Source organism: Pleuronectes platessa, chromosome 18 (assembly GCF_947347685.1).
Source record: "Pleuronectes platessa chromosome 18, fPlePla1.1, whole genome shotgun sequence".
NCBI classification, from domain to species: Eukaryota; Metazoa; Chordata; class Actinopteri; order Pleuronectiformes; family Pleuronectidae; genus Pleuronectes; species Pleuronectes platessa.
Window position 1 is genome coordinate 16,638,714 of NC_070643.1, and position 22,596 is coordinate 16,661,309.

At 45.0% G+C, this 22,596-nt stretch overlaps 2 protein-coding genes across 7 annotated transcripts in view; one reads left to right on the forward strand and one right to left on the reverse strand.

Annotated features, from left to right (window-relative positions):
• akap9 (A kinase (PRKA) anchor protein 9) overlaps window positions 1–17,568 on the forward strand; it is a 54,998-nt gene extending 37,430 nt beyond the window's left edge. For 4 of the 6 annotated variants that reach the window (XM_053447330.1, XM_053447332.1, XM_053447333.1 and 1 more), the window contains 30 exons: window positions 763–995; window positions 1,102–1,221; window positions 3,610–3,786; window positions 4,282–4,386; window positions 4,789–4,941; window positions 5,406–5,492; window positions 5,905–6,957; window positions 7,194–7,331; window positions 7,415–7,459; window positions 7,551–7,682; window positions 8,125–8,169; window positions 8,316–10,379; window positions 10,463–10,520; window positions 11,061–11,182; window positions 11,473–11,652; window positions 11,824–11,991; window positions 12,486–12,591; window positions 12,689–12,896; window positions 13,198–13,348; window positions 13,459–13,782; window positions 13,933–14,232; window positions 14,334–14,539; window positions 14,663–14,768; window positions 14,900–15,094; window positions 15,384–15,587; window positions 15,718–15,950; window positions 16,047–16,141; window positions 16,235–16,385; window positions 16,738–16,868; window positions 17,029–17,568. In XM_053447330.1, the coding sequence (XP_053303305.1) occupies window positions 763–995; window positions 1,102–1,221; window positions 3,610–3,786; window positions 4,282–4,386; window positions 4,789–4,941; window positions 5,406–5,492; window positions 5,905–6,957; window positions 7,194–7,331; window positions 7,415–7,459; window positions 7,551–7,682; window positions 8,125–8,169; window positions 8,316–10,379; window positions 10,463–10,520; window positions 11,061–11,182; window positions 11,473–11,652; window positions 11,824–11,991; window positions 12,486–12,591; window positions 12,689–12,896; window positions 13,198–13,348; window positions 13,459–13,782; window positions 13,933–14,232; window positions 14,334–14,539; window positions 14,663–14,768; window positions 14,900–15,094; window positions 15,384–15,587; window positions 15,718–15,950; window positions 16,047–16,141; window positions 16,235–16,385; window positions 16,738–16,868; window positions 17,029–17,072 (7,334 nt within the window). In that variant the 3' untranslated portion in view covers window positions 17,073–17,568. The remainder of the gene's footprint in view (window positions 1–762; window positions 996–1,101; window positions 1,222–3,609; window positions 3,787–4,281; window positions 4,387–4,788; window positions 4,942–5,405; window positions 5,493–5,904; window positions 6,958–7,193; window positions 7,332–7,414; window positions 7,460–7,550; window positions 7,683–8,124; window positions 8,170–8,315; window positions 10,380–10,462; window positions 10,521–11,060; window positions 11,183–11,472; window positions 11,653–11,823; window positions 11,992–12,485; window positions 12,592–12,688; window positions 12,897–13,197; window positions 13,349–13,458; window positions 13,783–13,932; window positions 14,233–14,333; window positions 14,540–14,662; window positions 14,769–14,899; window positions 15,095–15,383; window positions 15,588–15,717; window positions 15,951–16,046; window positions 16,142–16,234; window positions 16,386–16,737; window positions 16,869–17,028) is intronic. The other 2 variants (XM_053447331.1, XM_053447335.1) reach the window with 2 other exon arrangements.
• Window positions 17,569–17,661: 93 nt separating this feature from the next.
• On the reverse strand, window positions 17,662–22,101 carry LOC128462077 (lanosterol 14-alpha demethylase). The gene is made up of 10 exons (XM_053447337.1): window positions 21,757–22,101; window positions 21,568–21,666; window positions 20,971–21,147; window positions 20,754–20,880; window positions 20,275–20,449; window positions 20,011–20,130; window positions 19,695–19,890; window positions 19,402–19,497; window positions 19,127–19,295; window positions 17,662–18,955 (listed from the first exon to the last, which is right to left on the reverse strand). Exons 1-10 carry the CDS (start codon window positions 21,916–21,918, stop codon window positions 18,777–18,779), a joined length of 1,500 nt encoding a protein of 499 aa, XP_053303312.1. The 5' UTR covers window positions 21,919–22,101; the 3' UTR covers window positions 17,662–18,776.
• Between the last annotated feature and the right edge of the window lie 495 nt (window positions 22,102–22,596).

Sequence of the window (22,596 nt, forward strand, 5' to 3'; positions counted from 1 at the left end):
CATTTTCATTGATTTTGTCCTGGTCTGTCGTTCTTAATGTCTTGGAATCAATGCTAGCACTCATATTAGCATGTTTAAATTAAGTAATCTTCAGGCATATAACTGTAGTTATGATTTCCTGATTGTCAACCATCTTCGCTCTGTGTTTTTTAATGGTTTATGTTTATTTTGATGTAGATGTGTGCATGCTGTGTTTACAGCATTTCTTTGAGTGAGATGGTTGGCGGTTCAGGAAGTCCCTCTCCCCCTGCCTGTAAACGCTTATTGGGCATGGGTATTGCTATGTCTGGACTGTCCATGTGCTTGATCTCTGTGTCATCCGCACTCTCTCACCTTGTCACTTTTGCACTAATCCTGTTGGGGTTTGATCCTGGGTGAACCGGTGGGGGTTGTTCACTGGTGTCGGCAGAATGGTAAAGAGGCGCCATGATGGGTGTTCATGTTTTGTAACAGGGCATTATGTTGCGAAGCTGACTGAGATGTTAGAAGAGTCTGATGTTTGCCATTATTTCAGTATGGAGTGGAGGAAAATCGAATTCTCTGAAATCCACAGTGTTGCGAAAGAAAAAGGATCAACATTGAAAAGAGCAAAATCAGCATCAATTGTAATTTACCAGGCGCACAGACGTCAGACTCTTCAGATCCATCTCAGCATCCTGCTCATTACTGAAATCAAACCTGAATGACTAAATCCCTCTCGTCAACCACCTCCAGGTGTCAGGCAGTGATGCCTAACCTCTCCCCCTCTCCGTCCCCCTGTAGACCTGCTGGAGGAGACAGAGAAGCTGATGAAAGAGAAGGTGGAGGTCCAGCGTCAGGCAGAGAAGGAGAACACAGACCTCCTGAAGCAGGTGAAGCAGCTGGAGGCCGAGCTGGAGGAACAGGTCAACAGGGTGATAGAGCTGGAGCAAGCTCAGATGACCGAGAGCGGAGACCTGCAGCAACAGATCCAAGCTCTGGAGAAACAGCTGGAGAAGAACAGGAGGTTCCTCGATGTAAGTGACAGAGAAAAGTAACTCTGCTTTCCTGTCGTCTTTGTTGAATATCTGTTTTAATATCTGTCTATTACTCATATTTTTATTTTCTTATTTTGGTGTCCAGGAACAAGCTGTGGACCGAGAACACGAGAGGGATTTCTTCCAGCAGGAGATCCAGAAACTAGAGGAGCAGATGAAGAGTCCACAGAAGCTTCAGACAGGCTCTGAGCAAAGAAACCGAGAGGTAACGGGAGAAAGCTCTGTTCTCTGTGGACCAGGCTGTAATAGAGATGTTCATTGTTGTGACTACAACACTAAGCTCCGAGTCGCACAAAAGAGCTGGTAGAATTACTTGAAAAAAAACAGTGTGAGAGTTACGCAGGTGAATAAGTGGGATCAATGTTTGTCCTTGCGATCTTTTGAAAGTTGTGTAATAGTTGGTTTTACTGCAATGATCTTCAAATACACCATACACTGGGGGTGCTAATGTTAGTTCACTCAAATACAAGAGTTTTTCAGAAATTGTGTGTCCGTATCATATGAATTCTGACAGAAGGACAATAACATGATAAATGTAATGTGACCCCTGATGTCAGGTTTCAGAAGTGAAAACTCATGTTAGTATCATGGTGACAGTTCACAGGATGAATTCAAATAACTTTGCTTAAAGCGCCGCAATATTTTTACAATATCACATGATGCGAAAGGGTCATTTGTGGTAATTAACCCAAGTTACCTTTTGTTCTTTAGTATAGTAAGATATTTGAGTTAATTGTTTTATTAGTTGGTTTTATAGTCCCCAACTTTTTAGGATCAGAAGTTTAAAGCTTGGTTCACACATTTTAAGACTTCAGAATTGCCACATGATTATATTGTACCGGACTCATTCGTGACAAGTACTGTTTCATAATTGTGTATTTTCTCTGCCTGAGGTGCTTTTGCTTTTCGGCTACTAATTTTTCTTTATCCAAACACCATCTAGTCCCCTCTCTCACCAACACTGTCATCTCATGGAGCTGCAGCGCAGTTGAAGATTGAATCTTTTCACACCACAAAGTGTTTTGCATGTTAACATTTTTGTGCCCTGTTTATAATTGACACCTTATTTGTAATTAAAAAGAAACAATAAGACACGAAAACCATGAAATTTTGAAAGTTTTCCTTAAAATAATATGAAGGTGTCGGCTTTACAAAAACTTTTCTGAGATTTGGGCTCTCAGTGTATTTTACATTTCAAAACACTTTCCCACAATTTCTATTAACTTCAGTTTTCCTGTTTTGTCTTAGGGTAATGCTATGGGACCTTTGTGTTTGTTGTGTATATATACATATTATTCCCCTGTCGCACTTCTGCTTCAACTTTACCACTTTTATCATATCCTCACTAAGTGCTTTTTCCTCCCATTTTGCCCTTTTGCCCTTGAACTCTTCCTCCTCTGATCCTATGTGCTGCTACCTTTTCTCCCTCGTGGCTTTTGCAGGTGGACGGAGTAACCTTTAAGGTATTGCTTCTAGCTTCATGTAGAGTCAAGTCTCCCCCAGAGAGCAATTAGTGCATCTTAAGTGATCCTGCCCGACCCTGTAGCAATTAATGACCCTCTCCGTCTCTGTCATCCCCCCCCGTCTCCCTCAGCTCCCTCTGTTTGGATTTGCTTTACTATTTACTTCTTTTGGAAATGTCTGAACATCACAACACAGCCCTGTCTCATTCTGATCCGTCCCTTTTAAATGTCCCCATCAGCAAAACAGTTAAAACAAATTAGGTTTACAAAATGTGAATGGATAAGTAAAATAACCTCACCGTATAAAACGAGCCAAGTGGCTTTGCTTTAACATTGTAAGCTGAGCTTTTATAGATGTTTTAGTTTCACTTATAGCTTTAAAATCATTTCTTAAACATATCTATGCAGGAAAAATCTGTCTCGCCAGGTTTTTTTCTGAAAATCGTGCAGGAAATGTTGATGAAAACAACATTTGAGTTGACTGCATTTCATCCACATTCTGGTAAAGTCAAGCTTAATATAAAAACCCATTCTGTGCTCTCATGAACAGTCTGTACTACACTCGATGCATATTAATATTTGATGAAGAGCTGCCAGTGAAAGGATGCATTTCATCAGCCTTACTGCAGTTCCATCTTCTTGATCTGAATTGTAACTCGGATTTCAGATCCTTAAAAAGATCTGTCATTGATGAAGAAACATAATATTCTTGTTTAATTGAGCCGTGGAATGTTTATAAAGTAGATACTGTTTCTAGAATAAGGACATTCTTGATCATTTTCATTTCCCAGTTCATCCTCAACAAACCCTTCCTCGTCGTGTTGCTCCTGCTCATTGTACTGCTGCTGTTTTGCCGTCTCACAGGTGGATCAGTTACCTGCCAGCATCCTCCTGGTTTTTGTTTTGCTCTGTTTGTGTCCCCCTGAATGAAATCTCTCTCTCCCCCTGCAACTCTTTTTTCTCCTGGCCCCCTCCTTTCTCAGGTGGATCAGCTGACCTCCCAGCTAGCTGTACATGTTACAGCTATGCTGTGGCGAGTGGCGTCTGTGAACGAATCTCATTAAAAGACCCTCCCTCCTCTCTCTCTCTCCCTCTCCCCTCCTCCCTCTCTCTCTTCCTCTCACTACCAGGTGGACCAGCTGACCTCCCAGCTGAAGGAGAAGGCGGATTGGTGCAGTGAGCTGCTGCTCAGCTCGGAGCAGATGCGTCGTGAGTTGGGAGAGCGCGACGAAGAGATTGAAAAGCTGGAGAGCCGCATCCGCGAGCTGGAGCAGGCCCTGCTGTCCAGCGCTGATTCCCTGGAGAAGGTAAGGAACGGGGGGGGGAAGGAAGGAACAATGTGCTGCAGACTAAAGCAGACACTGCAAGAGAGAAAACCCTGAACAATAGACGTGTGAAGCTTGGCTGAGGGTGTGTGAGAGAGCCTTTAGATAAGATGACAGCTAGTGGAGCAACGGGAGGAGGGATGGTGTTCACAGAAGGAGAACAATATGTGGGTGGGTGCACTTCAGCCGCCTCAGCATTTTGCCGTTAGTGATGCTGACACTGAGCTGTGGCTATAAACTGTCAAGATTGCCCCCAAGTGTCGGAAGAGGGCTGTGTTGAGTGAAGGAGGAGTAGTGTAGGTAATTCTCCTGTTTGCTCAGCTGACAAATTGCAATTTAAGTGCTTGTGGCGCGATACAGCATTTTTATGTCAAAGCATGTGTCGCTTCTTTTCACTGTTTATTTCTTCATGCCTTTCAACGGATGTCGTAAACAACCACTGAGCTAAATACTTTCCTCTATGTGTGTGCGTTGCAGGAGGAACAAAAGATACAGCATGCATCCATCACTGAGACCAAACACCCAACACTGGAGGCTCAGTTACAGACGGAGAGAGAAGCTCTGGAGCGCAAAGAGAAAGAGGTTTCTGTGACGTTCAGTTTGTGATTTGAGGATTTTAAAAAAATTTAATACGAGTTTATATATGCATTATTATATCTTTGATAGTGAAGGTTTATATTGTGTGGATATACATAACAATGTTTGTGTCGGATGAGATTTTTTTTCGCAAGTGATCTTTATGTCAATGCATATGACAGTTGTATCATTATTAAAAACTGCAAAAACAGAAAATCTAACAAATTTTAATATGAACTACTTAGACTAATTAACTACCTTGTGTATGTTCGATCAGGAATAGTAAATATTTGAATTGAACAAAAAAGCTGATAATATCTGTAAGGTTTTGTTTATCCTGACATTGAGGTGCATGTTGTGTCTCTTCTAACATACTTGTTATATCTCTTGTTTGCCCTGTTGCCTCAGATCTGTAACCTGGAGGAGCAGCTGGAACAGTTCAGAGAGGAGCTGGAGAACAAGAGCGAGGAGGTGCAGCAGTTTCAAATGCAGCTGGAGATCCAGAGCAAGGAGATCAGCAGCCAGCAGGAATACCTAGAAACAAGGGACAGCTTGATCCAGGTAAACAGACTGCGGCGACTTTATATCTTTGAACAACAAGGAAAGTCTGGATGTTAAATGAGAGTGGATTGCACTTTCAGAGTATATTAACTGTATTAATCAATTGATGTGTAAATGTTTAATCTGTGAGCTAATGTTTACAAATTGCTCTACTAAAGAGCAAAAGCCAAATCACTGTTAACAGTTTTTCTATATAATAGATATCAATATTTTTGCCCACAAAATAATTCTTGTTCAGTGTGTGTGTTTTCTGATTTATTGTAAAGAAATTCTCTCTTTCTCTAATTTTAATCTGCACATTTTCAGGAATTTTTTTTATACCTTGCAAGATTTAAGAACGCCCCTGCCACATAATTCTGCTTTGACTGAGTTTTGGGACTTTCAATAGTCCACCACCACTTGGATTCTCTTGATTGGACGTGTTTTATTAATAGCCATCGCATTATAATCTCTGATTTTTGAAGGTGATGGAGGAGAAGGACAGGCAAATAGCACTTCTTAATGAACAGATCACTAAGCTTCAACACACGGAAACAGCTTCTGATAACAAGGTAACACAATATGCGTATATGAAATAGAACCAAAGTCTATTTCGAATACGCATAGCCCCGTGGTAGTGCATCAGTGTGTGTTCCCTGGTTTTCTGTTCACTTTTATTTTCCACCCCCGTTTTTGCTGTTGGGTCATTTTGTGCTTGTTTTGTTTTGGTAAGTAACTCCACAAAACCATCATTTGTTGTGAGGTGATCGTTTGCTCATCTGAGGTGGCTTATTAAACCCCTGAGTCTCTGTAGAGCACTTATAAACTAAAGAAATATTAATTTAAATGAATTTTTGTCCATGGCCAAACAAATCTTTCTCAGCACTGCAGGGACTCAGAGGTTTCATCATGTAGCGGTATCACCATGGTCTCCTCACATCAGGTGGTTTTATGGGTTAATAATCTTGATGTTTTACTCTGTAGGAGATTGATGAGAGGGATGAGCTGCTCAAAGACCTGGAGTCCCAGGTGGAATGCCTGCGGAGTGAACAACAGCGTCAGAAGAGGAATAATGAAGAGGAGCTTGAGCAACTGAATGCAGTCATAGAAAAACTTCAGGAGGAACTGGCCAATATCGAGCAAAAGCAGGCTGCAGAGGAAGACGAGGACTTCAAGGGTGAGGCAGAGAGTGGCACGTGGGGGCCTGCTCAAGAGGACTATGATGAAATGAAGCAGAGAATGGACCTGACCACCAACGAGCTGGACACCCTGAAAACGGAGCACAGTAAACTGAAGAAGACATATCTGTGTTTTAAAGAGAGCACGCACGCTTTGGAAGAAGCCGAAAAACTGGGTAGTTCCGAGGGCGAGTTTGAAGAAGCTCTGAGAGAGAAAACTGCAGGTCTCGTCGTCATGCAGGCCCAAGTTCAAGCTCTGGAGCAGAGTGCAACGTCCAGGGTGGAGGAGTTAGGACTCCGTATCCGGGAGCTGGAGGACCTGGTCGTCGAAAAAGACGCTGAGTTAAGCCGCAGTCGCCTCGTTATGGGGCAAACTCAAAGCGATGCAGATGGTCTCCAGCAGAGGGTGTCTAACCTGGAGGGAAATCTGAGGGAGAAAATGGCCTCAGCGCTGGTCAGCCAAGCCACCCTGGAGGCCTTCCAGCAGCAGCACCAGGGATCCAAAGAAAACCAGGACATACAGAGACAAGCAGAGACGCATGTGAAGCCCGATGACGATCCCCATGTACACGACTTTGGTGACTTTGGTATTCCCAAAATGGGTTTCAGCGGACTTGGCCAAGGGAGACACGTTTCCACCGGGAAGGTGGTGCATCTGACCCAGAAACTTATGGAGCTGGAGGTGGGACTCAGTGGGATGCAGAAAGACCAGGAGCTCCAGAAGCAGCTGCTCTCCAGCTCTGAGGAGGAGGTGCTGGAGTACGAGAGGAGGCTGGCCGTGCTCATGGACCTGCTGAGTCAGATGAAGGCCAGGACACACCAGAGGTCTTCACCGGCTGTGGAAGTAAGAGTTCAGCCAGTAAGTGTGGAAATAGCTTTAGATTTTGGGCAACCTTAAGAAGTTGTTGAAGATGGTTTCTCTTTTCTTCTTTACCATAGAAAAAAGAAATAGACCGATTATACTTGGTACTTTATATAGGAGAGCACGTTTTTAAGTGTTTTAACAAAACCCCTGTGTATTATTTGATTAAGTATCAGACAGGGAATTGTTCAGTTCAGCTCTGATAGGTTTGGATCTTTGTGATATTTTTTCAGGCCTCCTCTGCTGGTTGCCAGCCATCAGTGTCAGGACTTGTTCAGGAGTTGCAGGAGGTTAAAAATGAGACCTCGGCCACCAAGCAGCAGCTTGACAGCTACAACAAGAGCAGCAGCAGACTCCAGGAGGAGCTCCAAGTATGTCACATTAAACAGCTCATCAGTGTTTGTAATAACTGTGAAGACAAGTGATGTTTGTTACGATCTGCTTTTCTCCCAAGGAAAAAACTGCAACATTAGAGAGACTACAGGAACAACTTCAAAAGGTAAGGTACATTTTTTATAAACCAATATTTTCTCAGAAGCAAACGTGTCAACTGTCTAGTCTTGTCTAATAATACAACCTGGTTACTTTAGGTATCATCTAGTGACAGTGGGCAAGTCAAGCTTCAAGAGGAACTCATGGAGGCTCAAGAGGAGGCAGCAGCTGCCAAAGAGGAGCTGAACAGCTGCCAGGAGTGTTTGGAGAAGCTGCAGGAGCTGCTGCAGGTACAGAGGCAGCTGGACACACTTAAACTCTGTCTTTGGCTCTGTGAAATCCATGTTGAGACCTTGTTGGTGCAAAAACTGATTTTGTAGTATGTTGCTGAAGTCATCAGCCAGTTAGCTTAGCATAGCTAAGGAAACAGGAGGCCAGGCTCACTATGAAGGTAACAAAATCCAAAATCCAGCTCTTTAAAATCTCACTGATAAACTTATCAACTTCGAACCACAACTTTACATTTTACACTAATTTCTGTATGGGTTTATCAAATGTTTACATTTTAGAGTTGGCCAGATGTTTTTTCTGCCTCTGCTTAGTTAAGATAACTAGCTGCTGCCTTTAGTATCATACTTCTTCATTACTTTAAGTGTGGAAACTACCAATATGTATGCAAGAACTCACATATAAATGTAGACATTTTTTATTTATGCATTTTTCTTTTTTAAGGAACGGGAAATGACCATTGCTCACCTCAAAGGAGAACTTTTCCAAGTAAGAAATTAGTGTTTTAGCTTTTTTGTTGTTTTTTGCATTTAAATTTGATGCAGTGTGTTTATATTGTTTATCAGTGTGCTTCTAATATGTATCAGTCTATATATATGTTTCTGTAATCAATCCTCTGCTTAACCATCCACCAGGTAAAATCTGTAGAAGAATCTGACAGGACAGAGTTTCTACAGGAGCTGCAGGAGGTCAGAGAAGATGTGGCATCCACCAAAGAGGAGCTCAACAGCTCCAGGCAGCAGAATGAGAAACTACAGGAAGAGCTTCAAGTCCGTGAACTGTCAATATCCAAGCTCAAAGAGGAGCTCCAGCAGTTGGTAAAGGATGTGGATTCCACCAAAGAAGAGCTCAACAGCAACAGGCAGCAGAATGAGAAACTACAGGAAGAGCTTCAAGTCCGTGAAGTGTCTATTTCTAAGCTCAAAGAGGAGCTCCAGCAGCTGATAAAAGAAGTGGATTCCACCAAAGAAGAGCTCAACAGCGACAGGCAGCAGAATGAGAAACTGCAGGAGGAGCTCCAAGTCCGTGAACTGTCTGTTACTAAGCTGAATGAGGAGCTCCAGCAGAACAGGCAGCAGAATGAGAAACTGCAGGAGGAGCTCCAAGACCGTGAACTGTCTGTTTCTAAGCTGAATGAGGAGCTCCAGCAGAACAGGCAGAATGAGAAACTCCAGGAGGATCTCCAAGTCCGTGAACTGTCTATTTCTAAGCTCAATGAGGAGCTCCAGCAGAACAGGCAGCAGAATGAGAAACTGCAGGAGGAGCTCCAAGTCCGTGACCTGTCTATTTCTAAGCTCAATGAGGAGATCCATCAGAACAGGCAGCAGAGTGAGAAACTGCAGGAGGAGCTCCAAGTCCGTGAACTGTCTATTTCTAAGCTCAATGAGGAGATCCATCAGAATAGGCAGCAGAGTGAGAAACTGCAGGAGGAGCTCCAAGTCCGTGACCTGTCTATTTCTAAGCTCAATGAGGAGATCCATCAGAACAGGCAGCAGAGTGAGAAACTCCAGGAGGAGCTCCAAGTCCATGAACTGTCTATTTCTAAGCTCAAAGAGGAGTTCCAGCTGAACAGCCAGCAGAATGAGAAACTCCAGGAGGAGCTCCAAGTCTGTGAACTGTCTATTTCTAAACTCAATGAGGAGATCCATCAGAACAGGCAGCAGAGTGAGAAACTGCAGGAGGAGCTCAAAGTCCGTGAACTGTCTGTTTCTAAGCTGAATGAGGAGCTCCAGCAGAACAGGCAGCAAAATGAGAAACTCCAGGAGGAGCTCCAAGTCCGTGAATTGTCTATTTCTAAGCTCAATGAGGAGCTCCAGCAGAACAGGCAGCAGAATGAGAAACTCCAGGAGGAGCTCCAAGTCCGTGAACTGTCTATTTCTAAGCTCAATGAGGAGCTCCAGCAGAACAGGCAGAATGAGAAACTCCAGGAGGAGCTCCAAGTACGTGAACCCTCTATTTCTAAGCTCAATGAGGAGCTCCTGCAGAACAGCCAGCAAAATGAGAAACTCCAGGAGGAGCTCCAAGTTCGTGAACTGTCTATTTCTAAGCTCAATGAGGAGCTCCAACAGAACAGGCAGCAGAGTGAGAAACTGCAGGATGAACTGAACATTTGTCAAATGTCTGTCTTAAGGCTCAGAGATGAGCTGAGGGAGGCACAGACAGCTCTGATGAAGACGGCAGACTCTGTTCCTCCGTCTCCTTCTCCGTCTCCTTCACCATCTCCATCTCCATCCCCTCAGCCACAGTCCTCTGCTCCATCCTCCTCCACCACCCAGCCCAAGAGAAAGGGAGCCAAACAACCGGCTGGTAAGGGAAGCAGTGTCAAAGATAAACCATCTCTGTCCAAGAAGACCTCTGCTGGTTCCAGCCAGTCCTCCCACAGATCTCACAGCTCCCGGCCGAACAGCAGCTTCGAACAGCAACATGTGGCCGTGTCGGACTCGTTCACGCAGACCGAACCTCTCCAAATGTTGGACTTCAGCGCGGAAAGCACGTCTGCCGCTAAAGAGGAGATGGAGGAGGTGATCGGCGAGTTTCAGGAGAAGATCGTGCAGATGCAGGAGCTCCACGCTGCAGAAATCCTGGACATGGAGGCTCGGCATATCACGGAGAGCGAGAACCTGCGGCGGGACATACATGCACTGGAGGATGAGTGTAAAGCACTGAAGTCTGTCATCGTCAAGCTGCGCTCTGCTGAGGTGAGGAAACACCAGAGAACATGTTGTAGTTGTCTCTCTAATACAAAGAAGAAATCATTTGAATCCCATTTTGTCATTTCCAGGCTCCATCATTAAGACAAGAGCGTTCTGTGCCTCAGTTCAAAGATGGATACACCAGTGGTAAGATACAACTCACTGGTTACTCCTCTGGTCACATTAGTGCTTCACTTTGCATTTCATTTTCTTTGTGTAAAAATACACTGAGACTGACAGTGATTAAGCTTTTCTTTTTCTTCAGTGCCCTTTGTGTTTGGGATTCTGGCTTCGATAAACAGTTTACATGAATAATCTGAGTGCTATAACATAGTCCTGAGTAAGCAGTCTGCTGTTCTGGTTTCGGCACCAGTGTGTTTCTGTTCTTAGTCTTTGTGGTGATAAATCTCTGGATTTACTTTTAAACTACAACAGTTTCCCCCAAAGGATTTCGTCTTTATACTTTCTCTTAATAAATCATTAATTTAAAATAGTTTGTCATAACCTCTCATGTAGATTTTCCACATTTCCATTAGCAGTCATAATAATTTTCATGCTGTGATGATGCAGTACCATTTGCGATGTAAATCCAGGTGAAACACTGCCCCCTCAGGTTATCTTCTTCAGCAGATGTCGATGATCGTTCTCAGTATTTTGTTTCAAGCTATTTTTGCTGTGCTCTTGCAGACAGCAGTTCAGACTACAGCCAGCGGACTGGATGTGACCTCCCGAGTTTGCACCAGGAGTTCAGGACGACACCAGAGGGCGCCAGGAGAGAAACCGATGATCCTATGCCCGACCGCATCAAAGTAAAAACTTGACCCTCCTATAAACCTTTATTTACAGTTCACAGTTGTAAACAATTTCCAGAGACTCAAGATCATCTAGGCGTTTGGTTACGATAATGATGAAAACATGTGTTTGTCTTTTAAACCAAGTTTTAGGGAGAAATTATGTATTGTCTTCTTTTTTCTGTGTTTTCTTAAAGTTGCGAAACTTAAAATGTGTCTCAGAGGGACATTTTTTAATTTTTGTCCTGAACTGGAAAAGACAGAAAATAATGCCAGACACATTTCCGTGTGGTGTTTGTCTATTTTAGTTGTTGCTCCGTGAGGTGCACCAGGAGGGGATGCAGGTGCTCTCTCTGTCGGAGATGCCGCTCCCTGGAGACGAGCCGGGCAACGTCCAAGACTGGATGAAGGAAAGGGATGATTTGCTTGCAACCGTGGATTCTCTCAAAGGCCTCATCACTCAGATGCAGACCCACAGAGAAACACAGGTAGAGGAAACCTGCCTTCACAACGCACTACAAGGTTTTATCAAATCTCAAACAAGTCAGAAACCAAAGAGTTAAAAGCGACAGGGATGATTCAGATGTCGAGGTCTCATGTCAAATGGACGAGTTTTCCTCTCTTTGTGTTCTCATGTCTGTGTCTCTGCCTCGCTGCAGGTGTCGGGCAGCGTGGACTGGCGTGCCGAGCTCCTGGAAGCAGTGAGGCAGGTGTTTGTGAGGGAGCGAAGCGTCCTGAAGAACATCCTCTACAGCCAGTTGGACCTGCTGGACACCAGCGACGCCATCATCCACCTCAATCAGCTGGAGCACAGGCTCAATGAACAGGTCAGTGATAGCAGCTGTAAACTATTTATACTAGGGAAAAAACGTCAGAATTCCCGTATCCTGATACTTCTTTAAAATGTCTTCTAGGTGTCAAATGTTTTACATAAGTTAAAATTAACTAATGCAGCTGAGGACACTAGACATGACTCAGTAAAGTATAACCTCGAGAAGAATTCTCCTTATACTTTAGTCACTGTTAAAATCCACACAGTGAAGGATGCTGAAGTAAAAAAAAAAGAATCTTTGTAACTGCACAGCGGGTGTTAGCTCTCACAGCTCTAGGTAATCTAAACTCTAAGTATGTGAACTATTACAGTTTTGATACTACTTATGTTAACTAACCCCACTTGATGGTTGTGATATAATTTCAACCGCTGGCTCTAATCCAAGAGATCAGAAGATACAGAGTCAGGCCCTCGACTCTCATTTCTCGCCTGTTATCATTTGAGTCTGTCCATAACTCAGAGGGTTTTGTCTTTCTGATGCTGATGCAGGATGCCCTGCACAGAGACGCCATGGGTTCCCTCCACACTGCAGAGCGGACAAGTCTCATCTCTGAGATTCATCAGCTCCGTGGTCAACTAGAGCAAATCCATCAAGGTGAAAATAAATCTCTTAATTTGTATAATTTATAATTTATTTAATGTGAAATCACACGTTTCTGTCCATGCTGAGTCTGATGTTTATTGTTGTTTAGGTGTCCGGCCTGTAGCGTCTTTGGCAGCTGAAGTTAGCATGAGGGAGCAGAGGGAGGGAGGAGGATTGGGAGGAGCAGCTGGAGGAGCAGCGGAGGTGGACAGGCTGCTGGTGGAGGAGCTGAAGGTTGAACTGTCCCAGACGAAGCTGGAGCTGGAGACGACGCTCAAGACTCAACACAAACACCTCAAAGAGCTGGACACACTCAGGTGAGACATGATGTTTGAATCCTACACACCCGAAAACATTTAAATACTCGTTGGGGTAAAAATACTTCACATGACAGATGCATGCTGACAAAGGTATTTCAGTAATCAGAGACTCATAATAATGTTTGCTGTCCATAACTATTATGTACCTCATTATTAAGTTTGGCAGATTGTCCCTCTGCAATGACACTTACAATCAAATCTGTTTCATTGGAAAGGCCCAGATTCATTAAATCTAAAATCCTACACAACTAAAGCATCCATTCGCTCATCTCTCATTCAAATGATCTTTTGTCTACAGGGCCGAGGTATCGAAGAAAGCTGCCGAGTTGGATGCTCTCAGTGACCAGCTGACAGACGAGAGGAAGAGAAGCAGGGATTTGCAGTGGGCCATGGAGAAGGAGAAATGTCGCACTGGAAGAACTGAGGAGAGTAAAAGGGAAGAGATGGAGGTACGAATGGAGTATTTACACAGGAAGACTTTTAGGACGTTTAATTATCTAGTGAGCAATACTTCAGCCTTTCCTATTCTTACTTTAACAAGTTGTATTTCTATATTTAGGACCTCCATCTCAGTCTGGAGGAGCAGAAGAGCCGTGTGGCCCAGCTGACCCTCACCCTGAACCAGGAGCGCCAGGCCTCGTCCCAGCTCTCCCAGCAGGGTGAGCAGGAGCGTCTGAGTCTCCAAAGACGCCTCCAGGAGCTTCAGGTCCAGTTAGACACTGAGCGGGCCAAGGCCCTGGAGATGAGTGCCACACTTGGGAGAGAAAGGGAGCTGCGGACAAGTGTCGCCTCCGAGCACGTCTCTTCCAATGAGGAGCGGGTCGAGGAGGAAGGGAGTCTGCTGGAGAGACTGCAGAGGGAGCTGGATAACAAACACACACAGGTGGGATGTTTTTGGTTTTCTCTACAAGTCAGTAGATGTACTACTGACATTTTTTTTATCTTAGTTGGATCTATGTCTGGTTTAAATAATTTAAGTGGTTACCACAAGTTAGGTCTAACTCCTTTTTTTAACCTGATTGTTCTTCTCCAGGTGGTGCATCTCCTCGATCAGGTGGAGGCCCAGAAGCTCGAGGTGGTGCGGAGAGAGGAAGAGCTGAACTTGGCGAGTCAGAGGTCGAGGAGGGACCAGGAGACGCTGCAGGAGGCTCGGGGCCAGCTGGAAAACCTGGAAGCACAAATGTCAGAGACCCAGGAGCAGCTGGAGAGAGAGATGGAGAAAAGGAAGCACCTGGAAGAAGAGAAGGAGAGACTGGAGGAGAGGATAACCCGAGTTGAAGAGCAGAGAAGACAAAGGGAGGGGAGCGGACCTCAGCAGGCTGATAGTCACACTGTAAGAATCCTAACATCTCTCTGACTCCTCTTACACAGTCCTGTTTTCATCTGAATCGTGACTCAGGAAGTAATCAATCCATATTGTTTTTATCTGAACAGCAGGCAGACAGAGATTCCCCCGACCGCACCACAGACTGGGTGTACCAGCAGAAAGGTGGGAATGCGTCCCCCCACCTGCAGCTCTCTCCATCAGCTCACACCAGCGGACCCCATCATGGTCCTTGGCGCACGGTCGACAAGATCGTGGGCAAACTCCATCTGGTTTCCTCAAAGATCCGCAGCATGGCGAACAAGACGACTGGCAGGTAATTCAAGTGGCTGCAATCGATATATCTATAGTAACAGGGGTTGAACAGAATCCATTAATGCATTGTGATGTACCAGCCTTTTCCTTTGTGGCCTGTTTACTGATGTGTTTGTCTCCACAGGCTGACTGCGGAGGTCGACAGTGAAGAGTTGTCCTGGGTGCAGTCCAGTGTTGATGAGGTCATTACTATGCTGCAACAATCCCCGGGTCTACCCTCCATCCCTGAGGTCAGTCAACTTCTACACACTGAATATTTTTTGAATTGTCTCTCTGTGTGTTTATCCCCCTGAATCAACTGTTTCATGTCCAAACATGTGACATCTGTTGTGTGATTGTCCCCCCCCCCCTCCCCCCTCAGAGTGTGTCCCTGCTGGCAGGAGGCTCCTCCAGCTCCTCCAACTCCCTGACGGAGCGGCTGCTGAGGCAGAACGCCGAGCTGACGGGTTTTGTCAGTCGTCTGACCGAAGAGAAGAACGACTTGAGAAACCACACGCTCCGCCTGGAGGAGGAGCTCCGACGTTACAGGCAGACTGGCCTGGGATCAGGAGAAAGTGTGAGTAAACACAGAAAAACGTGCTGACATGACACTAAAAACAGTTCTCCCTACGCTCTCTGTCATTTGTATCTAAAATAATCTAATTCAATGTCCAATAATAATGAATAATGTGCAGTTATATGAGAGCTTTGCTTACTAGGGACATAATGTCTCTTACAAACATCTTAAATATCAACCTTACTGTTTATGTTTAGACAAACATCAACTCAAACATCCATTTTATTGCTGTTTTTACCAAATCATACCAGACAATAAGATTCTTTGATTAATCGACTTCCTCCTGCAGTCCCTCAGCCGGAGAGGAGTGTCTAAGATGGACTCGGCCAGTGTCCTGCTGTCCCACGAGCGGGAGACTTGGACTCGAGAGAAGATCCGTCTGGAGAAAGCTTTAAATCTGGCTCAGACGCAGGTGGCCCGACTTCGAGGAGAGATCAGGAGCGACACCCTGCGAGAGATGACTGGACCTGAGGCGGACAACGCTGCACTGAAGGTCGGCTAATAGCTGCTAATAAGTCCCTTCAAGTCACCTTGTATCAGAGGATTGAGTTGTTTAACTGTAGCTCTGAGGAATTCATGTTGATGGTTGTTTTATTCTCTTTTCTTCTGTCTCCTGCTTGCAGAGGATGTATGGTAGGTACCTGAGGTCCGAAAGCTTCCGTAAAGCTCTGATCTACCAGAAGAAGTACCTGCTGTTACTGCTGGGCGGCTTCCAGGAGTGTGAGGAGGCCACGCTGGCGCTGCTGTCCAGGATGGGCGGCCGGCCATCGCTCTCCATCCTGGATTCCTCCAGTCAGCGGCGCCGAGGGCTGACGCGCTTCCGCTCCGCCGTCCGAGTCTCTATCGCCCTCTCCAGGTTGGCTGCTGGAGCTCAGGGTTTATTGATTTACAACTGAGGGAACTTGTATTGCCATTTTTAATAAATTCTAAATGTTTTTCTCTGTTAATGCAGAATGCGTTTCCTCGTGAGGCGATGGCATAAAGCCACGGGGATGAACTCCACAACCCTCTGCAGCGTGCACAAGAATGGAACAGGTCAGACGTCAGGTAACCAAAACACAACATTCTATTATTTCTACATGTTGGAGAAAATCCCCTGGAAGTGATAATCAGTTACTTAATCGCCCTTTTCTCTCTCAGGGTCAGAGGCGAGAGATTCACCTTATCTCCTCCACCCGGGCAGCGTGGAGATGTACAGAGATAAGAGCAGCGCAGGAGGAGTCTCCGGCAGCAGCCGAGGGAGAAGTGGACGAGAGTCCCCCCGGTCAGCTGTCTCCTCCACCCCCCACAGGTACAACACACAGAGGCTGCTACTCACATTAATATTACTAATAGTATCAATTAATGCCTAAATAGTGACCAGTACAATACATCAGGTCAAAACATTTTAAAGATATTTGAGAAGCAAATGTTTAAATGTTATAAATTACAATCCTCTAGTTGATCAGCTGTTTAACTGTACGTTTCGATCAGCATCCATCTTTTCACGTTAAAAGTTTATAATGTCTTTTACAAATCCTCTTAAATGAAGGTTAAGCAAAAGCAGGATTAATATGTGGTTTTCTAGATTCGGACTCGAGGTGAAATGTCCCACTGGTTCCTGTTACTGAGGAGGAGGCTGCTGTTGTTTCTGTTCTGTGCAGGTTTCACTTGTCCGGAGACCACGGAGCTCTCACCTGCTCCCACCTGCAGAGCTACGACCCCGACCGAGCGCTCACCGACTACATCTCCAGACTGGAGGCTCTGCAGAGGAGGCTGGGGAACGTGACATCAGGTAACGTGTGCATCACTGTGGGCTCACGTGCACTGGAGTGATAGGGCTCGTGCACGGATCTGATCTCTTTATAGAAGAAGCTGTCAGGAATCAGTGTATTGTTTATTCCCCATGTTTTCTTCTCACATTTACTAAACCGCCTTTTTTATTTTCTGCGCAGGTGCTTCTTCGTACGCTCAACTGCACTTTGGCTTGAGACGATAGACCGTGACAAGTTACTCTGGCTTGAAGAATCTCAAGTTGCCTTTTCTCGTGCTGAGCGTTCTGCTGTTTTCTATCACTCTGGTGTGGACTGTATCTTTCCATGTGTGGACCAAAACACATTTTTTTTATTCGTGTACGACATGTTGTGTTCAGGCTTTTTGTCGACAGCACTTGAAAAACAGCTACGTTTGTAATTTAATCTGCCTCTTTGTTGTGGATGATCTGCAAATCATGTATATTTGTCTAATGCTAATTTAAGACCTTGTGATTAATTTATGTTCGTGTTCGTATGGGTGGAGCGTTACGTAGAGAATGTTTGGGTTTAATGTTGAGGAGGCTGCTACTGGAAATCCTACACTACACTGTGTTATGTTGCGGTCGGACAGACGACAGAGGACATTTGTAGAGAAAGTATTTTTGTAAAGCGTTAGGAGCTTTGAATTTTCTGGGTATTTTGTCAAAAACTGAAATAAAGAGGACAACATTATTTCAAAGAGTGGTGCGTCTTTCGTCTCTGATTTACCAACTAGCTAGGAAATATTTTATTGGTCATTAAATATGTTTTTCCAAAGGATTTAGCAACATGATGTTATTCTGTCAAATTACAAACTTTATTTATTAAACTTCTCAATCTTCTGCATTGTTCAAAAGATTGAAGTTACTGTCTCTATCCTGTTTATTTCATTTCTAGTTACAGTTCAGTCATTCATTATTAGTGGGTTTCCATTTCCATATGGTTTGTTGCAAGCAGCTAGAAATATTTTCGAACAGCAAATAAGGGCAAAAAGTAATATTTTTTTTTAAGAAGGCATAATTAACACATGGAAATTCATGGACATCAATGCTAACATATAATCATAAATTATGTCCTATAGAAATACAGCCATAAACCTGAGTCGAGATCTAATCAGCAACAATAACTGCAAACGGATGAAAGAGTTCAGCTACAGTTGAAAAAAGTCAAACTGAAGTTCTTCTCATCAAACATCAACAGGATCAGAGCGTCAGCAGATATAAAACATGAAGGTGCAGCATTGTGATTCAGTTTGAGAGCCGGTGGGTTTCTGTGGAATTGGAGCAGTAAAGGGTTTCATGGTCTGTCTGAGGAAGTAGGATTAATAAAGCTGGGGAAACAATCACAGGTTATCTGTTCGTAGCTTTTCTGGAGCTTTCAAACATATCACATGATCTTCAGCAAACTCATTCTGTCTTTGTGTCAGACCAAACCCTGAAGTTTTCCCTGGTAACAGGCCTGTGCAGTGTAAAAAAATATATCATTGTTCCCGTGGGGCTCAGATCAGGTATCACACTACATCTCCATAACAGCTGAACAAACCCCCCCTGCTGGTGAAGATCATGTGATGCAGTCCAAAGCCGCTCGACAGCTCCTGACAAACGGGTCCACAGGCATTTTTTTTTTTAAAGAATTCACATTGTGAATATGAGCATCAGTGTTCAAGTCAGAGTCACACAACAAGTGTCATCTGCTCTGGAAACACTAAACAATGATGTATCACGTTAACATTCAGACAAACCACGGACTCCACATCTAAATGAAGGAAGCAGAAAAGCACAGGCTTGATATTCAGACAGAGCGAAGAGTGTTCATCTAAAGTTTCCTCAAATCAAGTCCCAGAAAGACGGAGATCCACTTCACACACCAAGGATTCATTCCTCCCTCCCTGTCTGTCTTCACTCCGTCTCTCAGGGTTTTCTCCTCTTGTATCTGATGATGGGGTTGTGAGGCGTGTGGATCATTGTGGTGTAGTCGATCGTGGGGAAATATCCGTCCACCAGGTCAAACTCATACATGCGCAGTAAAATGGACCAGATGGTTTTGATCTGGACGTAAGCAAAGTTTTCCCCGATGCAGCGATGACGGCCTGAAAAACAGACGAGGAAAATATAGTTTTGATTTAGGTTAAGTTAATATTTTAGGTTAAATATTCAAATAAGATTGCTGTTATTAATACTGAAGGCAGAAAATAGGCTTCGTTTGACTGACAATTTTAGTTATCATACACAATATTCAGTTTTAATCTCATTCTTCTCACCAGCTCCAAATGGCACGTAGGCAAACTTCTCCCCCGCAGCAGGGTTGTCGTTGAGGTAGCGGTCGGGTTCGAACTCCATCCTGTCCGCCCACGTGTCGAGCAGCCGGTGGTTGACCGTCGGGGAGACGCAGACCTGGTGTCCCACAGGGATGGTGTAGCCTGCAGCAGTCTGAGGGAATAACACAGCATGTTGTCTGACGGGGTTCTGCACCACACGTTGAAACAAATGATGTGTGACTGGAACTCAAAGTGAACGCTGAGCCCGATGGACTCACCTGAGGAGAACGAGCCATCCTCATCATGGTCATGATGGGCGGGCGCAGACGCAGGGTCTCCTTCAAACAGCGGTCCAACAAACTGAGATCCTTCAGCTGCAGATGACACCGGGACAATGGATGAGACTTTATTTTATCTTCATGTAACAATTACTGAAGACGTTATAAATTCAGCCAATAGATTCAAAAGGGCCAGGTGGGTGTGTGATGATCACACCTTCACTGGTTTGTAACTGCAGTACAGTTCTACAGCCAGGAGGGGGGGGGGACACCACAGGGCTTGTTTCTCTCACCTGATCGAAGTCCAGGGGCGGCAGGTCCTCCCCGCACACGGCCTTCTGCTCAGCGTAGCAGCGCTCCTGCAGGGCCTTGTCTCTGGCCAGGAAGAATCCCAACCAGGAGCTGGTGGTGGAGGACGTGTGCTGCCCCGCCAGGAGCAGACCAATCAGCATCCCAGAGATCTCATTGTCGTTCAGGGACCGTCCATCTCTTTAGGGGGGGAGAGATTAGAAACAGTATCGTTTAAGAGTTTGTCCATCGGGACTGATATGTTGCCGAGCACTGGGACTGACTAATAAATAACTTCCTCAGGGGGTGCAGGGGTCTTACTTGTAGGTGGCATCGATGAGCGTCTGGAGGATGTCGTCAGTCTTCTCTCCAGACTTCCTGCGTTTCTGAATCACTTTGAAGAAGATGTTCTTGATCTCTTTATGAGCTCGGTCCCTCCTCCTAGGAAGATAATTCAAATTGTGGACCCGTTAATCAGAGTTTCTACATCACCGGCTGCTTTTTAACTTTGTTTGCATTGAATTGTGTAATTGTACGTGTCTTTGTTCCTCGTCCTGTTACAGATGTGGCGTATGTGTCCCCTACCTGAAGCTGGGCAGAGGCAGCCAGCCGGGCAGGAGCCAGGCAGCGTGGCTGAACCCTCCGTCCAGGTCGGCGTAGAGCTGAGCCACGTGCTCGTCCAGCATGCTGCGGATCTCCTTCCCGTGGAGGCAGCTGCTGGCTGTCAGGATGATCAGCTCGGCCAGAGCCTCGAACAGGTCTGACGTGACCGGAACAATCCAAATCAATCAGACAGCAGAGTAGGAACATCCTCATAGACCTGACATCCCTCATTAACCACTCGCTTGGATTCTATCTGCTCTTGTTGTTAAATTAATTGAAACATGAAATGACACTAACAAAAACCTCACTTTACAAATACTCACACTAGAGAAAAACTTGTGATATCACAAATCCAATATGTCTTTTAAGGTACAACACATCATAAAACTATGGAACCAATAACAAACCCATATCTAAAAACAGACAGATTCAAATATTCAAATAAAATCCCTCCATCTTACTTTTCTCTCCGCTGTCCCCCCACCTCTCGAAGTACTCGACGGTCTCTGCCTCGAGGATTTTCACGTGTTCTTTGAAATGAGCGATGTTCAGTCCGGTCTTCAACATCTTCTTTTGTTCCAGAAAGAGCTGCAGCATGATGGAGAAAGTGTGAGTTACAGCTGACTGGATACAGACTCAGAACTCTTCTACTGATTCTGTTCTCCTGAAGAGACTCACAGCGTTCGGCACATCGTAGGCGACCCCTTTGCCAAACACCGGGGTGGTGAGTCGGGAGTAGACGTCCTCTGCGTTCAGGTCCTCGTTCTTGCTGTTGAACATCAGAGTCGCTGCCTCGCTGCCCAGCAGGTAGGTGAACGTGCTCCCCACCATGGTGAAGCTGAAGACGGGGCCGTACTGGGAGAGGAGGGGAATAAACCACAAACACATTTTTATTCCTCACTAGATTTATTTGAAAAGTCATAAGCCAGGTCATTTTGTTTTCATTGTTCATGCACGGTTAGGAACCTCTGGTTTAAAAAATCCTGAACAGGGCAGAGACGTCAGGTCAAGCATGTGTGTGAAAGGTTAAATAAGATAAGAGACTCCATGTTTAATCAAAGCGATCTGACTTGTGAGTGCCATCTTGCAGCCAAAAATATTTTATTTACCAATGAACTGGATTAGATAATAAATAAAGGAGTCCATTTCCTGGTGCTGGGGCAATAAAACAATATAGGTAGCTGTCACAGCGAAGATAATAAGATATATACATTCTATATAACATATTAATGATAATAAAACAGCTGCAGACACACACTTTTTGTCTCCACTTACTTTTTCATAGGCATCTTCCAGAAACTCAATGGGACTTTTCCCGAATGCGATGGCGTGGCCCAGGAAGGGGATGTAGGAGGGGATGTACGGAGGAGGTTTCTGCAGGGAGGACCAGAGAACAGTGGTTTAAACACCCCCCACCATGTCCACCGTGTCCCCAGCAGTGTGTCCCCAGCAGTGTGTACTCACCAGGTCGCTTACAGGGCCCTGTTTGAGCAGCAGCTTTGAGACGTACCCCAGAGTCAGGGTGATGACGGAGGCGGCCAGGAGCACCGAGGTCAGGTTCTCGTTCACTTTACCCACAGTGTCCTCCAGCAGTTTGCTGCTCAGCTGGTACAAGTGCATCGACATGTCGGCGGCAGGAGGAGGAAGCTTCCCTCGGACACTGGAGGTCCCGCGGTGTGGAGACAGGGGAGTTAGATGGAGGCTAGCAGCTAGCAGCTAACGGGCTAACAGCGGGTCTCCTGCTCCTCGTCTCGCGCTCCGGACACTTCCAGGGTTCTCCTCCAGCATCTCTACCTGTCAACGGCGGTCCTGCCCCCGCCTGACCAAGCGAGCCCTCCTATTGGCTGGTCGCGGCGTGTCCGTCAAGCAGCCGCCGCTGTGATTGGTCGCCGCTACCTGAACCGATGTCTGGCTATATGACGTCACCACTGCCGACAGGGCGAGCGTCGCTTTTTCTTTTTTGTTTCTGGACATCTTTGTTTAAACGTGTTTATTCAAAATAAACTTCAAAGTTTCTGTTTGTTTTAAGTTCATCTTATTGTCACTGACACACAGAGTTAATGAAATATACCTGAGGACAGTGTATTCTTTATTCAGAGGAGGAAATTTATCTCTAACCTACAGCTTGCATTAAATTAGTTTATTTATTTAACTAAAGCACAGTCAAGTTAAAAATCTAAATATGTTTTAAAGGTTTGAAAAGTTTTTTATGTAAAATCAGCACTACCCTGGAACATCTAAATTTAAATGTGTTAAAGTAGTATTTTTCTCTGTTGATTTATCATGAGGATGTTTTTCAAATAT

Excerpts from the sequence above, each read along its gene's own strand:
- LOC128462077 (XM_053447337.1), bottom strand. The coding sequence starts at position 21,918 with ATGTCGATGCACTTGTACCAGCTGAGCAGCAAACTGCTGGAGGACACT. Across the intron at positions 20,450-20,753 it reads GGGGGACAGCGGAGAGAAAA|ACCTGTTCGAGGCTCTGGCC; the intron begins GTAAGATGGAGG and ends CGGTCACGTCAG. Across the intron at positions 19,891-20,010 it reads CTCATCGATGCCACCTACAA|AGATGGACGGTCCCTGAACG; the intron begins GTAAGACCCCTG and ends CCCCCCCTAAAG.